The sequence below is a fragment of the Oncorhynchus gorbuscha genome, linkage group LG03, assembly GCF_021184085.1.
Source record: "Oncorhynchus gorbuscha isolate QuinsamMale2020 ecotype Even-year linkage group LG03, OgorEven_v1.0, whole genome shotgun sequence".
Taxonomy (NCBI): domain Eukaryota; kingdom Metazoa; phylum Chordata; class Actinopteri; order Salmoniformes; family Salmonidae; genus Oncorhynchus; species Oncorhynchus gorbuscha.
The window spans coordinates 108,399,174-108,415,330 of NC_060175.1; the positions used below are offsets into that span (position 1 = coordinate 108,399,174).

The 16,157-nt window shown below is 43.4% G+C and overlaps 1 protein-coding gene across 1 annotated transcript in view; it reads right to left on the reverse strand.

Annotated features, from left to right (window-relative positions):
• Positions 1–2,157: 2,157 nt before the first annotated feature.
• The window catches only part of LOC124018249 (neural cell adhesion molecule L1.1-like), a 153,104-nt gene continuing 139,104 nt past the window's right edge, over positions 2,158–16,157 (reverse strand). Inside the window, 6 exon segments of the mRNA XM_046333517.1 lie at positions 2,158–4,584; positions 4,587–4,731; positions 4,829–4,840; positions 9,378–9,450; positions 9,570–9,701; positions 12,462–12,611. Of these exon segments, the coding sequence (XP_046189473.1) occupies positions 4,471–4,584; positions 4,587–4,731; positions 4,829–4,840; positions 9,378–9,450; positions 9,570–9,701; positions 12,462–12,611 (626 nt within the window). The 3' untranslated portion in view covers positions 2,158–4,470.

Sequence of the window (16,157 nt, forward strand, 5' to 3'; positions counted from 1 at the left end):
CCCCCGTACGCACACCCACACCCCCGTACGCACACCCACACCCCCGTACGCACACCCACACCCCCGTACGCACACCCACACCCACAATAAGTCACAGTGTAGTGGCATCTTGGTTATGCATAGTCCCAGTTTATTATTAGCTGTGGGGTTCATTAATAAGATACACAACAAGCAGGTACAATATCAGTTGTTTAACCCTCCCCTCTGTGTTCATCCCTCCCTTCCTCCCCCAGTACCTATGTAAGACTTCACTATTAATGTTGATATTATTATTAATATTAGTCATATACTTATTGGTTATTGTAAAATATTCATATTTAAAGATTTCCCTTTTGTAGTTTTTGTTGTTTTTCGCTGTGTTTATAGTTGTAAAAGAAGGCTGCGACAGACAGACAGACAGACAGACAGACAGACAGGTTCATTTCCAATTGATTTCTAAGAGGATTTTTCAACTCATTACTTCAAAACTGAATTGACCCAGACAGCCTGACAGATATGACACATTAACTTCTTATTCGGAACTAGGAAACTCCAAAATCTAATTAGCATGCTAATTGTTGTACTTGCCATATTCAACAAATTAGCAAGTTGGAAATGTCTTTCCTAGTATCGACTAGCATAGAGCAGAGGCTGGACAAGACCAGAGAGGAGTCTGTAGAGCGTATTGGGTTCATTCCAGTTTGTCTATATTGCAGTCTCTCTGCTCACAATGCCATTAAAAGTGTTCAACCACATTAATATGACATATCAATCTTCTGAGATGCCCAGGGACACTGCTATACCTGGAACAACACCCCAAACTGGCCTCTGTGCTCTGGGCCAAACAGGCTTCTCTCCTGTTCCTCTTTGCCCTGCACACTTTTCAAAAGACGTGATGCGTTGAGCTTCTACTCCTGGCGATGATGTAATGATGATGTCATGTTCTTTTAACGTTGACTGAACTTTGGTTTGCCCTTTTTGTTTTACAGATACTAATACATTTTTACAGATGACATTTCTTATCAATGTTAACTTATAAATTGTTACAGATGACATTTCTTATCAATGTTAACTTATAAATTGTTACAGATGACATTTCTTATCAATGTTAACTAATAAATTGTTACAGATGACATTTCTTATCAATGTTAACTAATAAATTGTTCCAGATGACATTTCTTATCAATAATCTATAGCTGCTGTTTATCTAACATACAGAAACATAAATTGAAAGATTTTCTAGGATCTAAACACAAGCATCTGGACTACAAGCCAATACAGAAAGAGTGAAAGCATCCAGGTTGGTTATTATCATAGATATGAGGACACACAGGAACAGCAGTCTAACTGAAGAGAGCAGTGGGCGCTACAAAACCAAGTTACATTAAACTAATCACTTTGAAAAAGGATCAATTGAAATGATCAAATAATGATCAGATAGATAACAATCTTCAGCTTCTATTTACATTCAGAGAATCATAATTCTGATTCTCTCCATCTCTCTACCTCCCTCTACCTCCCTCTTCTCTCCATTTCTCTACCTCCCTCTTCTCTCCATCTCTCTCTCCCGCCCTCTCCCTCCTCTGTTCTTCCTTCCTACATGGCCCCCTCCTCCTTCAGCCCAGTAGTAGAAGTTTGCTACAGAGCTTGACTAGTCCATGGATTCCATAGAGGCGGGAGAAGAGAACGAGAAAGAGAAAGAGAAAGAAAGAGAAAGAGAAGAGAAAGAAAAAAAGAAAGAGAAAGAGAAAAAAGAGAAAGAGAAAGAGAAAGAGAAAGAGAAAGAGAAGAGAAAGAGAAAGAGAAGAGAAAGAGAGAGAAAGAGAGAGAAAGAGAGGAGGAGAAGAGAGTGTGTGTGTGTTTTTTTACTATCATTGGGGGTACCATAAGTAAAACAAGGAACATTCAGACAAGTGGGAACATTTTGCCGGTCCCCACAAGGAAAAAGGCTATTTTAAGTTTTATGGTTACAATTACAAGTTAGAATTAGGGTTTAAAGGTTAGGATTAGTATGAGGGTTAGGGTAAGGATTCTCTTCTCTCCATCTCCTCTCCTACCCCTTCTCTCTCAGGGGAGGAGAGACGGAGAGATTGAGAGAAGAGGAGGGATGAGGAGAGGTGATGGAGAGATGGAGAGAAGGACGGATGGTTGGACTAAGAGTGTCAGGGTTTGGTCAGGGTTTGGTCTCGGGCTCTTATAGGTGTGTGTTTTTTATTCAACTTGTATGTGTTCAGGGAAGCCCAATTTAAATCAGCGTCTCAGTGGTGCCCTGAAAACAAACTATTCAATATGATCATTTAATAAAACAGCAAAAAGCAGCAGTTATAGAAACACTACATTACTACAACACAAATACATTATTACAGTCAACCAGAACACTCATCAGTGAGTTCCATCAGCATTCTAAAGAACACTCACACACATCAGTGCGTTCCATCAGCATTCTAAAGAACACTCACACACATCAGTGAGTTCCATCAGCATTCTAAAGAACACTCACACACATCAGTGAGTTCCATCAGCATTCTAAAGAACACTCACACACATCAGTGCGTTCCATCAGCATTCTAAAGAACACTCACACACATCAGTGAGTTCCATCAGCATTCTAAAGAACACTCACACACATCAGTGAGTTCCATCAGCATTCTAAAGAACACTCACACACATCAGTGAGTTCCATCAGCATTCTAAAGAACACTCACACACATCAGTGAGTTCCATCAGCATTCTAAAGAACACTCACACACATCAGTGAGTTCCATCAGCATTCTAAAGAACACTCACACACATCAGTGAGTTCCATCAGCATTCTAAAGAACACTCACACACATCAGTTAGATCCATCAGCATTCTAAAGAACGCTCACACACATCAGTGAGTTCCTCCTCCATCAGCATTCTAAAGAACACTCACATCAGTGAGTTCCATCAGCATTCTAAAGAACACTCACACACATCAGTGAGTTCCATCAGCATTCTAAAGAACACTCACACACATCAGTGAGTTCCATCAGCATTCTAAAGAACACTCACACACATCAGTGAGTTCCATCAGCATTCTAAAGAACACTCACACACATCAGTGAGTTCCAACAGCATTCTAAAGAACACTCACACACATCAGTGAGTTCCATCAGCATTCTAAAGAACACTCACACACATCAGTGAGTTTCATCAGCATTCTAAAGAACACTCACACACATCAGTGAGTTCCATCAGCATTCTAAAGAACACTCATACACATCAGTGAGTTTCATCAGGATTCTAAAGAACACTCACACACATCAGTGAGTTCCATCAGCATTCTAAAGAACACTCACACACATCAGTGAGTTTCATCAGCATTCTAAAGAACACTCACACACATCAGTGAGTTCCATCAGCATTCTAAAGAACACTCACACACATCAGTGAGTTCCAACAGCATTCTAAAGAACACTTACACACATCAGTGAGTTCCATCAGCATTCTAAAGAACACTCACACACATCAGTGAGTTCCATCAGCATTCTAAAGAACACTCACACACATCAGTGAGTTCCATCAGCATTCTAAAGAACACTCACACACATCAGTGAGTTTCATCAGGATTCTAAAGAACACTCACACACATCAGTGAGTTCCATCAGCATTCTAAAGAACACTCACACACATCAGTGAGTTTCATTAGCATTCTAAAGAACACTCACACACATCAGTGAGTTTCATCAGCATTCTAAAGAACACTCACACACATCAGTGAGTTTCATCAGCATTCTAAAGAACACTCACACACATCAGTGAGTTTCATCAGGATTCTAAACTGCCCTATTGGCACCGGGGATTCAAGATGGGGGGGGGGGCGTTGAAACTAAAAGCTGATTGGTTGGTAGAGACACGAGGGACCTTAACATTTACATTTACATTTAAGTCATTTAGCAAACGCTCTTATCCAGAGCGACTTACAAATTGTTAAGAGTTGGTCCATTGCATTGCATTTTAAATTTTAAGAGAAGTGTTGGATGCTTTATCAACAAAGAGGGAGTAATGAAGTGTTCTATGAGATTTTATTGAGGTTCAGGAGACCTTCTGATAAAGGACGCAGTGGTGTGGATTAAACCTGTTACCTGTGATAAACGAAGTGCGCTATGGTACACTGCATCAAAGGGTTTTGGAGTAGTGACTGCTGCATTCTGAGTGTGTGTATTACTGTGTGTTACCAGATGTGTGTACTGCCCTGTGTGTATTACCGTGTCTGTAAACGTGGAGTAGAGAAGGCAAGCTGATCTGTAAAGGACTTCTCTTGTACCCCCATGGAATGTACTGGACTTATGTATGTCTAGCAGGCAGGCAGGCAGTGGTGTCAGGAATGATGTGTCTTCATGCAGGCAGTCTGATGGCAGTGGTGTCAGGAATGATGTGTCTTCATGCAGGCAGTCTGATGGCAGTGGTGTCAGGAATGATGTGTCTTCATGCAGGCGGTCTGATGGTGTGTGTGTGTCTGTTCTATTTAACTGGTCCTGTCCAGTATTCCGGCGAAGGAGGGGCCTATCGGAGGAGGCGGTGGTTCTAGATTGACAGGGGAGGCAGGGCCAGAGCTCTCATTTCCTGTAGGGCGGGCCCTCGGCCACTGTATTGACCAATGAAAGAGCCGTCCTCGTTGAACTGGATGTCGACACTGTCTCCGTATTCGGCAAGGGAGTCGTCACTCCCCAGTTTACTCTCCACACACAGAGATGGCTGACTGACTGACCGCTTCTCATCACCATCACTATGGAGACAGAGGAAACAGTAACAGAGAAATAGCTACATATGAACACCATGTTAAAACAAAATAGAACGAAGAGAGAGAAAGAAAAAGTTCTCACCTTTCCAGAGATCTGCAGAAACGGAGCAGCATGGGGTAGAGAGGGAGGTTAGAGGTCAGGGGTTAGAGGTCAGAGGTTAGAGGTCAGAGGTTAGAGGTCAGGGTTATTGGAGAATAAAAATACTTGTTTTGTGTGTGTATTGTGTAAATATGTGTGTGTGCTGTGTAAAGATGTGTGTGTATTGTGCAAAAATGTGTGTGTTCTGTGTAAAGATGTGTATGTGTTGCGTAAAGATGTGTATGTGTTGCGTAAAGATGTGTATGTGTTGCGTAAAGATGTGTATGTGTTGCGTAAAGATGTGTATGTGTTGCGTAAAGATGTGTATGTGTTGCGTAAAGATGTGTATGTGTTGCGTAAAGATGTGTATGTTGCGTAAAGATGTGTATGTGTTGCGTAAAGATGTGTATGTGTTGCGTAAAGATGTGTATGTGCTGTGCAAAGATGTGTATGTGCTGTGTAAAGATGTGTGTGCTGTGTTAAGATGTGTATGTGCTGTGTAAAGATGTGTGTGTTGTGTAAAGATGTGTGTGTTCTGTGTAAAGATGTGTGTGCTGTGTTAAGATGTGTGTGCTGTGTTAAGATGTGTGTTGTGTAAAGATGTGTGTGTGCTGTGTAAAGATGTGTGTGTATTGTGCAAAAATGTGTGTGTTCTGTGTAAAGATGTGTATGTGTTGCGTAAAGATGTGTATGTGTTGCGTAAAGATGTGTATGTGTTGCGTAAAGATGTGTATGTGTTGCGTAAAGATGTGTATGTGTTGCGTAAAGATGTGTATGTGTTGCGTAAAGATGTGTATGTGCTGTGCAAAGATGTGTATGTGCTGTGTAAAGATGTGTGTGCTGTGTAAAGATGTGTGTGCTGTGTTAAGATGTGTATGTGCTGTGTAAAGATGTGTGTGTTGTGTAAAGATGTGTGTGTTCTGTGTAAAGATGTGTGTGTTCTGTGTAAAGATGTGTGTGCTGTGTTAAGATGTGTGTGCTGTGTTAAGATGTGTGTTGTGTAAAGATGTGTGTGTGCTGTGTAAAGATGTGTGTGTGCTGTGTAAAGATGTGTGTGCTGTGTAAAGATGTGTGTGCGCTGTGTATAGATGTGTGTGCTGTGTAAAGATGTGTGTGCGCTGTGTATAGATGTGTGTGTGCTGTGTAAAGATGTGTGTGTGCTGTGTAAAGATGTGTGTGTTGTGTAAAGATGTGTGTTGCGTAAAGATGCGTATGTGTTGCGTAAAGATGCGCATGTGCTGTGTAAAGATGCGTGTGTTGTGTAAAGATGTGTGTGTTCTGTGTAAAGATGTGTGTGTTCTGTGTAAAGATGTGTGTGTTCTGTGTAAAGATGTGTGTGCTGTGTTAAGATGTGTGTGCTGTGTTAAGATGTGTGTTGTGTAAAGATGTGTGTGTGCTGTGTAAAGATGTGTGTGTTCTGTGTAAAGATGTGTGTGTTGTGTAAAGATGTGTGTGTTGTGTAAAGATGTGTATGTGTTGCGTAAAGATGTGTATGTGCTGCGTAAAGATGTGTGTGTTCTGTGTAAAGATGTGTGTGCGCTGTGTAAAGAAGTGTGTGTTCTGTGTAAAGATGTGTGTGTGCTGTGTAAAGATGTGTGTGTGCTGTGTAAAGATGTGTGTGCTGTGTTAAGATGGGTGTGCTGTGTAATGATGTGTGTGTGCTGTGTAAAGATGTGTGTGTGCTGTGTAAAGATGTGTGTGTGCTGTGTAAAGATGTGTGTGCGCTGTGTAAAGATGTGTGTGCGCTGTGTAAAGATGTGTGTGCGCTGTGTAAAGATGTGTGTGCGCTGTGTAAAGATGTGTGTGTGTTGTGTAAAGATGTGTGTGCTGTGTAAAGATGTATGTGCGCTGTGTAAAGATGTGTGTGTGCTGTGTAAAGATGTGTGTGTGCTGTGTAAAGATGTGTGTTCTGTGTAAAGATGTGTGTTCTGTGTAAAGATGTGTGTGTGCTGTGTAAAGATGTGTGTGTGCTGTGTAATGATGTGTGTGTGCTGTGTAAAGATGTGTGTTCTGTGTAAAGATGTGTGTGTGCTGTGTAAAGATGTGTGTTCTGTGTAAAGATGTGTGTGTGCTGTGTAAAGATGTGTGCGCTGTGTAAAGATGTGTGTGCGCTGTGTAAAGATGTGTGTGCGCTGTGTAAAGATGTGTGTGCGCTGTGTAAAGATGTGTGTGCGCTGTGTAAAGATGTGTGTGCGCTGTGTAAAGATGTGTGTGCGCTGTGTAAAGATGTGTGTGTGTTGTGTAAAGATGTGTGTGCTGTGTAAAGATGTGTGTGCGCTGTGTAAAGATGTGTGTGTGCTGTGTAAAGATGTGTGTGTGCTGTGTAAAGATGTGTGCGCTGTGTAAAGATGTGTGCGCTGTGTAAAGATGTGTGTGCGCTGTGTAATGATGTGTGTGCGCTGTGTAATGATGTGTGTGTGCTGTGTAAAGATGTGTGTGCGCTGTGTAAAGATGTGTGTGCGCTGTGTAAAGATGTGTGTTCTGTGTAAAGATGTGTGTGCTGTGTAAAGATGTGTGTGTGCTGTGTAAAGATGTGTGTGCGCTGTGTAAAGATGTGTGTGCGCTGTGTAAAGATGTGTGTGCGCTGTGTAAAGATGTGTGTGCGCTGTGTAAAGATCTGTGTGTGCTGTGTAAAGATGTATGTGCGCCGTGTAAAGATGTGTGTGCGCTGTGTAAAGATGTGTGTGCGCTGTGTAAAGATGTGTGTGCACTGTGTAAAGATGTGTGTGCGCTGTGTAAAGATGTGTGTGTGTTGTGTAAAGATGTGTGTGCTGTGTAAAGATGTGTGTGCGCTGTGTAAAGATGTGTGTGCGCTGTGTAAAGATGTGTGTGCGCTGTGTAAAGATGTGTGTGCGCTGTGTAAAGATGTGTGTTCTGTGTAAAGATGTATGTTCTGTTTAAAGATGTGTGTGCGCTGTGTAAAGATGTGTGTGCGCTGTGTAAAGATGTGTGTGTGCTGTGTAAAGATGTGTGTGCTGTGTAAAGATGTGTGTGCGCGGTGTAAAGATGTGTGTGCGCTGTGTAAAGATGTGTGTGCGCTGTGTAAAGATGTGTGTGCGCTGTGTAAAGATGTGTGTGTGCTGTGTAAAGATGTGTGTGTGCTGAGTAAAGATGTGTGTGTGCTGAGTAAAGATGTGTGTGCGCTGTGTAAAGATGTGTGTGCGCTGTGTAAAGATGTGTGTGCGCTGTGTAAAGATGTGTGTGCGCTGTGTAAAGATGTGTGCTGTGTAAAGATGTGTGCTGTGTAAAGATGTGTGTTGTGTAAAGATGTGTGCGTGCTGTGTAAAGATGCGTGCTGTGTAAAGATGTGTGTTGTGTAAAGATGTGTGTTGTGTAAAGATGTGTGTTGTGTAAAGATGTGTGTTGTGTAAAGATGTGTGTTGTGTAAAGATGTGTGCGTGCTGTGTAAAGATGTGTGCGTGCTGTGTAAAGATGTGTGCGTGCTGTGTAAAGATGTGTGTTGTGTAAAGATGTGTGTGTGCTGTGTAAAGATGTGTGTGTGCTGTGTAATGATGTGTGTGTGCTGTGTAAAGATGTGTGTTGTGTAAAGATGTGTGTGTGCTGTGTAAAGATGTGTGTGTGCTGTGTAAAGCTGTGTGTTGTGTAAAGATGTGTGCGCTGTGTAAAGATGTGTGTGTGCTGTGTAAAGATGTGTGTGTGCTGTGTAAAGATGTGTGTGTGCTGTGTAAAGATGTGTGTGCTGTGTAAAGATGTGTGTGCGCTGTGTAAAGATGTGTGTGTGCTGTGTAAAGATGTGTGTGTGTTGTGTAAAGATGTGTGTGCTGTGTAAAGATGTGTGTGCGCTGTGTAAAGATGTGTGTGTGCTGTGTAAAGATGTGTGTGTGTGCTGTGTAAAGAGGTGTGTTCTGTGTAAAGATGTGTGTTCTGTGTAAAGATGTGTGTGCGCTGTGTAAAGATGTGTGTGTGCTGTGTAAAGATGTGTGTGTGCTGTGTAAAGATGTGTGTGCTGTGTAAAGATGTGTGTGCGCTGTGTAAAGATGTGTGTGTGCTGTGTAAAGATGTGTGTGTGCTGTGTAAAGATGTGTGTGTGCTGTGTAAAGATGTGTGTGTGCTGTGTAAAGATGTGTGTGTGCTGAGTAAAGATGTGTGTGTGCTGAGTAAAGATGTGTGTGTGCTGTGTAAAGATGTGTGTGCGCTGTGTAAAGATGTGTGTGCGCTGTGTAAAGATGTGTGTGTCCTGTGTAAAGATGTGTGTGTGCTGTGTAAAGATGTGTGTAAAGATGAAATGTTCCTGCAAAGTTCCCATGAAACCTGTCTAGAACTTTCAAATAGGATATTCTGAGAACATGGCAACCACATTCTGGGTTCTGTCTAAGGGAATTTTCCTAAGTAATGACAAAACATGCTAAACAGGTTCTCAGGAGGCTTTTGCTAACATACATAGAATGTTCCCCTTAACTTACAACTGGACCCTCAAAACATCTGGAGAACATCACAGGGAACTTCACAAAAAAGTTATCTCTCCCTAGAATTCTTAGCTGTGCTGTGTAAAGATGTGTGTGTGTGTGTGTGGGGGTTAGATATGACAAACCTGTACTCTCCAAACGTCTCGTCTTTGATTGGTCGAGCCTCGGAGTCCATCTGACTCTCTTCCTTGTCTTTCACTGGAGGAGAGATACAGGTGAGTGCTCAGCTCGAACAAACGCAGCCTGCAAGTCAAGTTAGTGTGAAAACGTACAGTAGACGGATGGACAGACAGACACATCCCAGAGGGGACACTTACCTGCGTACTTGCCCCCTTTACTCCTCTTGATGAAACAGAGAACCAGAAGCAGCAACAACAGCAACACTACAGCACTGATCAGCCCTATGAACCAGCCTTGAGTAGCAAAATCACCTTCCACACCACGTAGCTCTGGGGAGACAGACACAGAGAGAGTGAGAGAGACAGACACGGAGACAAGTGAGTGCAAGAAAGAGAGAGAAAGAGAGAGAGACAGAGACCAGACCTCTTTATTAATTAACTCTACCCTGCTACCACGAATAGACTTCCACCCTGCTACCATACAGTGGGTAAACGCCAGTAGTTCTTGTGACTGTGTCTCAAAACCAAATGTTTACCTGGCCCACCGCTCCAACATGGAATTTAACAGCCTTCACGACCAGGTCCACCTACACGAGGCAGCAGTGCCCACCATCGCCCTCAACCACTGCCCCAAAACCTCACACAGGAGCAACAGATCAACAGACACCCCAGCCAGACCATCTCCCAGACCTTTGGGACCCCCCCCCCCGGACCTACACATAGAGAACCCACGCAGAGAAGACCTACATCCAGACTACAGAACCACCAGCCATATCCACACCCCCACCCCAACTTTAATGAAGACAGCTTCTCCATCCTGGAGGGGAAATCAAATCATTTCCAGGCCCAGGGACATGTCTGTGGCGACCTAATTGCCTGAACTGGGCAAGAATCTGACGCCCTCAGCCCACAGGGGGACAAACACCTGCCTGCAGGTGACAGCATTCCCTCCCCCATATTCCCCCATAGGCACAACTATGACAACATAACCAACAAAAACGGATCACACTCCTGCAGCTCTGTCGCACACTGGGTATTGTCATGACGTGGCCCTTTCTGGGTACAGATCGTGACTTCCCACTTTTTCCTACACACAGGTTCTGCTATCTCAGGTTGTAAATTCCTGGCGGAGACACTCTCCCCTTGACCATGCAGAAAGAGAGGCACAGAGAGAACAAAGGATTTCACATGGCAAACTCCTAAATCCCCAAAATGGGAATATGAAACATGTCCACTTGTGAGAAGGTGGGAATGGTCCGTGGATACTGAAGGGATGGGTATGATGAGTGTGTTTCATTTGGTGACCTCAGAGAGGTCTGTGTACATTTCAATTATGGGGTTTGCATCTAATTCTTGTATAAAATAAATGAGTAAAGATGAAGCTATTTGTGAAATGATGTAATGTGATGTTAAACCTTTAATGTGAGAGAATTGTATTCCCTTTAAAGTTGAACTAAGTCATTGGCACTTCCCCGTGAGTACAGACATGATCAGGCCTTTTCTATTGTTAAGAATAAAACCCCCTTGAAGAAATCCTCTTTAGACCACGAGTACCTCGGTGTTAGCTGAGGTGGCACAGGTTTGAGCCTAAGCAAACCCATGGCGTGAGAGAATAGTTATTGAATTCCTACCCATACCACATGGAGCATTGGCTACACGGCTGGAAATGGTTAACTCTGAGACTATCGATCCCTACAGCATAAGAGCAAATCTTTGATACTAATTTCTAGTCTGCAGCTAGAAATGATGTAAACCTGGGATGCGATTACCGACAACCACCGAAACATCTATTCTATGAGATCATTTCTGAATGGTACTCTGAAGTACCCATTCTAACCATGAAATGCTTTAATGCAATTATTCCCAAATGAGTGAGCGTTCATGTGCAAAGGATTAGCATTTCAATTCATATATTTATAGTAGTACTGTGTGTAGTGATCCCTCTGGTCTTTCCCGCCTATTCTCAGTCCACACCCACTTCCCTTTGTCCACAAAGCCGTCATATTGGCTTAGCCCACTAGGGAACCTTCCCTATCATTAGTTAGTAACAGATCTACTGTTTGTTTGTATATGCATTTCTGTGTTTATTTAGTTAGTTAGCAAATCAATTATTAAGCCAATTGGTGTATGGATGATTTACAGTAAAGCCTGGGTTCGTGCAGATAACTAACAATTTACATTTAGAATGAGACTGATGTGTACGTACGATTTCCAAGGCCAAACGGTACGATTTCCTAGGCCAAACGGTACGATTTCGGTCGGTCAATATTAATTTCTAGAACAAGGGCATAAAGCCAGTAAGGTTAGAAATTAGAGGATAGTTTTGTGACCGAGCCAAAGTTATCTGTCCGCCTACCGTGCTAAGCCAGTGTGGGTAGGCCACAGGCATGTCTGTTTTTATGGGCCGTGCGCTCCGGTAATATAATGCTGGCAAATAGTATGCCAAATGGGTTAATGTGAGATGTCACTAGTAAACCCCCTTTCCATGGTGAAGGGGACCCTATTTTGTGCTTGAAAGTGAGATTTCTGTACAAATAGGATTAGCTTAGCACCAGATGCTTCAGCTAACAAAGGGAAAACACCATTTTCTTTTTCCTGTGTCACGTTGAAATTCCTCCTCCATGCGCAATGGAAGTCCAGCCCTTTGTACTTCCGTGGATTTCAGCTTTCTGCCATCAGTGACACCCTGGTGGTGAAGAATCACCAGTACATTTTCTTCAAAAATAATTGGGTGACAAACGTGGACCACGTTTAATACGTGAGTACTTAGGATATTCAGCCATCAATGTATAGAATTTCGATGTCTCATTCAATTTAAGTTATATCATCTAAATGGCATACAGTATATGATTAAATATACATAAATGTGTGTGTACGTCAGTATTTGTTTGTGTGAGCGAGTGTGTGTGATTGTGTGTGTGTGATTGTGTGTGTGTGATTGTGTGTATGTGATTGTGTGTGTGTGATTGTGTATGTGTGATTGTGTGATTGTGTGTGTGTGTGTGTGTGAGTGTGTGATTGTGTGTGTGTGATTGTGTGTGTGTGAGTGTGTGATTGTGTGTGTGTGAGCGAGCGAGTGTGTATGTCTACCTGGACCAGTTGTCTGTATCTCGTCCTCCCAGTGTGTGTAGTTGCCATGGGTGATGAGGAGGCGGTACTGTGTTCCAGGCTGAAGACCCGTAAGCGAATAGAATGCCTGCAACGTGTTAACCTGTTCTGACTCCTCCCACTTACCCCCAACTACACACAAACACACACAAAAACACACACAAACAAAAGTGAGAGACAAATATTGGATGAAAAAAGAGCAGAAACCGAAATCAAAAGACAAAAAAAAAATATCCTCCCTGCCTCTGCAGAAACTCTCCTCCCCTCCATCTGTAAATACTCTCCTCCCTTCCATCTGTATATACTCTCCACCCCTCCATCTGTATATACTCCCCACCCCTCCATCTGTATATACTCTCCACCCCTCCATCTGTATATACTATCCACCCCTCCATTTGTAAATACTCTCCTCCCCTCCATCTGTATATACTATCACCCCTCCATTTGTAAATACTCTCCTCCCCTCCATCTGTATATACTATCCTCCCTCCATCTGTAAATACTCTCCTCCCTTTCCATCTGTATATACTATCCTCCCCTCCATCTGTAAATACTCTCCTCACCTCCATCTGTATATACTCTCCTCCCCTCTATCTGTAAATACTCTCCTCCCTTCCATCTGTAAATACTCTCCTCCCCTCCATCTGTAAATACTCTCCTCCCCCCCATCTGTAAATACTCTCCTCCCCTCCATCTGTAAATACTCTCCTCCCCTCCATCTGTAAATACTCTCCTCCCTTCCATCTGTAAATACTCTCCTCCCCTCCATTTGTAATTACTCTCCTCCCCTCCATCTGTATATACTCTCCTCTTCTCCATCTGTATATACTCTCCTCCCCTCCATCTGTATATACTCTCCTCCCCTCCATCTGTATATACTCTCCTCCCTTCCATCTGTAAATACTCTCCTCCCCTCCATCTGTATATACTCTCCTCTCCTCCATCTGTATATACTCTCCTCCCCTCCATCTGTATATACTCTCCTCCTCTCCATCTGTATATACTCTCCACACTACCATCTGTATATAGTCTCCTCCCCTCCATCTGTATATACTCTCCTCCCCTCCATCTGTATATACTATCCTCCTCTCCATCTGTATATACTCTCCACACCTCCATCTGTATATACTATTCTCCCTTAAATCTGTATATACTCTCCTCCCCTCCATCTGTAAATACTCTCCACACCTCCATCTGTATATACTCTCCTCCCCTCCATCTGTATATACTCTCCTCCCCTCCATCTGTAAATACTCTCCTCCCTTCCATCTGTATATACTCTCCACCCCTCCATCTGTATATACTCCCCACCCCTCCATCTGTATATACTCTCCACCCTTCCATCTGTATATACTATCCACCCCTCCATCTCTATATACTCTCCACCCCTCCATCTGTATATACTATCCTCCCCTCCATCTGTAAATACTCTCCTCCCCTCCATCTGTATATACTATCCTCCCCTCCATCTGTAAATACTCTCCTCCCCTTCCATCTGTATATACTATCCTCCCCTCCATCTGTAAATACTCTCCTCACCTCCATCTGTATATACTCTCCTCCCTCTATCTGTAAATACTCTCCTCCCTTCCATCTGTAAATACTCTCCTCCCCTCCATCTGTAAATACTCTCCTCCCCTCCATCTGTAAATACTCTCCTCCCCTCCATCTGTAAATACTCTCCTCCCCTCCATCTGTAAATACTCTCCTCCCCTCCATCTGTAAATACTCTCCTCCCTTCCATCTGTAAATACTCTCCTCCCCTCCATCTGTATATACTCTCCTCCCTCCATCTGTATATACTCTCCTCCCCTCCATCTGTATATACTCTCCTCCCCTCCATCTGTATATACTCTCCTCCCTTCCATCTGTAAATACTCTCCTCCCCTCCATCTGTATATACTCTCCTCTCCTCCATCTGTATATACTCTCCTCCCCTCCATCTGTATATACTCTCCTCCTCTCCATCTGTATATACTCTCCACACTTCCATCTGTATATACTCTCCTCCCCTCCATCTGTATATACTCTCCTCCCCTCCATCTGTATATACTCTCCTCCCCCATCTGTATATACTATCCTCCTCTCCATCTGTATATACTCTCCACACCTCCATCTGTATATACTATTCCCCTTAAATCTGTATATACTCTCCTCCCCTCCATCTGTAAATACTCTCCACACCTCCATCTGTATATACTCTCCTCCCCTCCATCTGTATATACTATCCTCCCCTCCATCTGTATATACTCTCCTCCCCTCCATCTGTATATACTCTCCTCCCCTCCATCTGTATATACTCTCCTCCCCTCCATCTGTATATACTCTCCTCCCCCTTCCATCTGTATATACTCTCCTCCCCTCCATCTGTATATACTATTCTCCCTTCCATCTGTATATACTATTCTCCCCTCCATCTGTATATACTATTCTCCCTTCCATCTGTATATACTCTCCTCCCTTCCATCTGTAAATACTCTCCTCCCCTCCATCTGTATATACTCTCCTCCCTCCATCTGTATATACTCTCCTCCCCTCCATCTGTATATACTATTCTCCCTTCCATCTGTATATACTCTCCTCCCCTCCATCTGTATATACTCTCCTCCCCTCCATCTGTATATACTCTCCTCCCCTCCATCTGTATATACTCTCCTCCCTTCCATCTGTATATACTCTCCTCCCCTCCATCTGTATATACTCTCCTCCCCTCCATCTGTATATACTCTCCTCCCTGCCTCCGCAAATACTCTCCTCCCCTCCATCTGTATATACTCTCCTCCCCTCCATCTGTATATACTATTCTCCCTTCCATCTGTATATACTCTCCCCCCCTCCATCTGTATATACTCTCCTCCCCTCCATCTGTATATAGTCTCCTCCCCTCCATCTGTATATACTCTCCTCCCTGCCTCCGCAAATACTCTCCTCCTCTCCATCTGTATATACTCTCCTCCCTCCATCTGCAAATACTCTCTCCCCTCCATCTGTATATACTCCCCTCCCTGCCTCCGCAAATACTCTCCATCTGTATATACTATCCTCCCCTCCATCTGTATATACTCTTCTCTCCTCCATCTGTATATACTATCCTCCCCTCCATCTGTATATACTATCCTCCCCTCCATCTGTATATACTCTCCTCCCTCCCCTCCCTGCCTCCACATATACTCTCCTCCCTCCTTCCATATACTCTCCTCCCCTCCATCTGTATATACTATCCTCCCCTCCATCTGTATATACTCTCCTCCCTCCCCTCCCTGCCTCCACATATACTCTCCTCCCCTCCTTCCATATACTCTCCTCCCCTCCATCTGTAGATACTCTCCTCCCCTCCATCTGTATATACTATCCTCCCCTCCATCTGTATATACTCTCCTCCCCTCCATCTGTAAATACTCTCCTCCCCTCCATCTGTATATACTCTCCTCCCTGCCTCCGCAAATACTCTCCTCCTCTCCATCTGTATATACTCTCCTCCCTCCATCTGCAAATACTCTCCTCCCCTCCATCTGTATATACTCCCCTCCCTGCCTCCGCAAATACTCTCCATCTGTATATACTATCCTCCCCTCCATCTGTATATACTCTTCTCTCCTCCATCTGTATATACTATCCTCCCCTCCATCTGTATATACTATCCTCCCCTCCATCTGTATATACTCTCCTCCCTCCCCT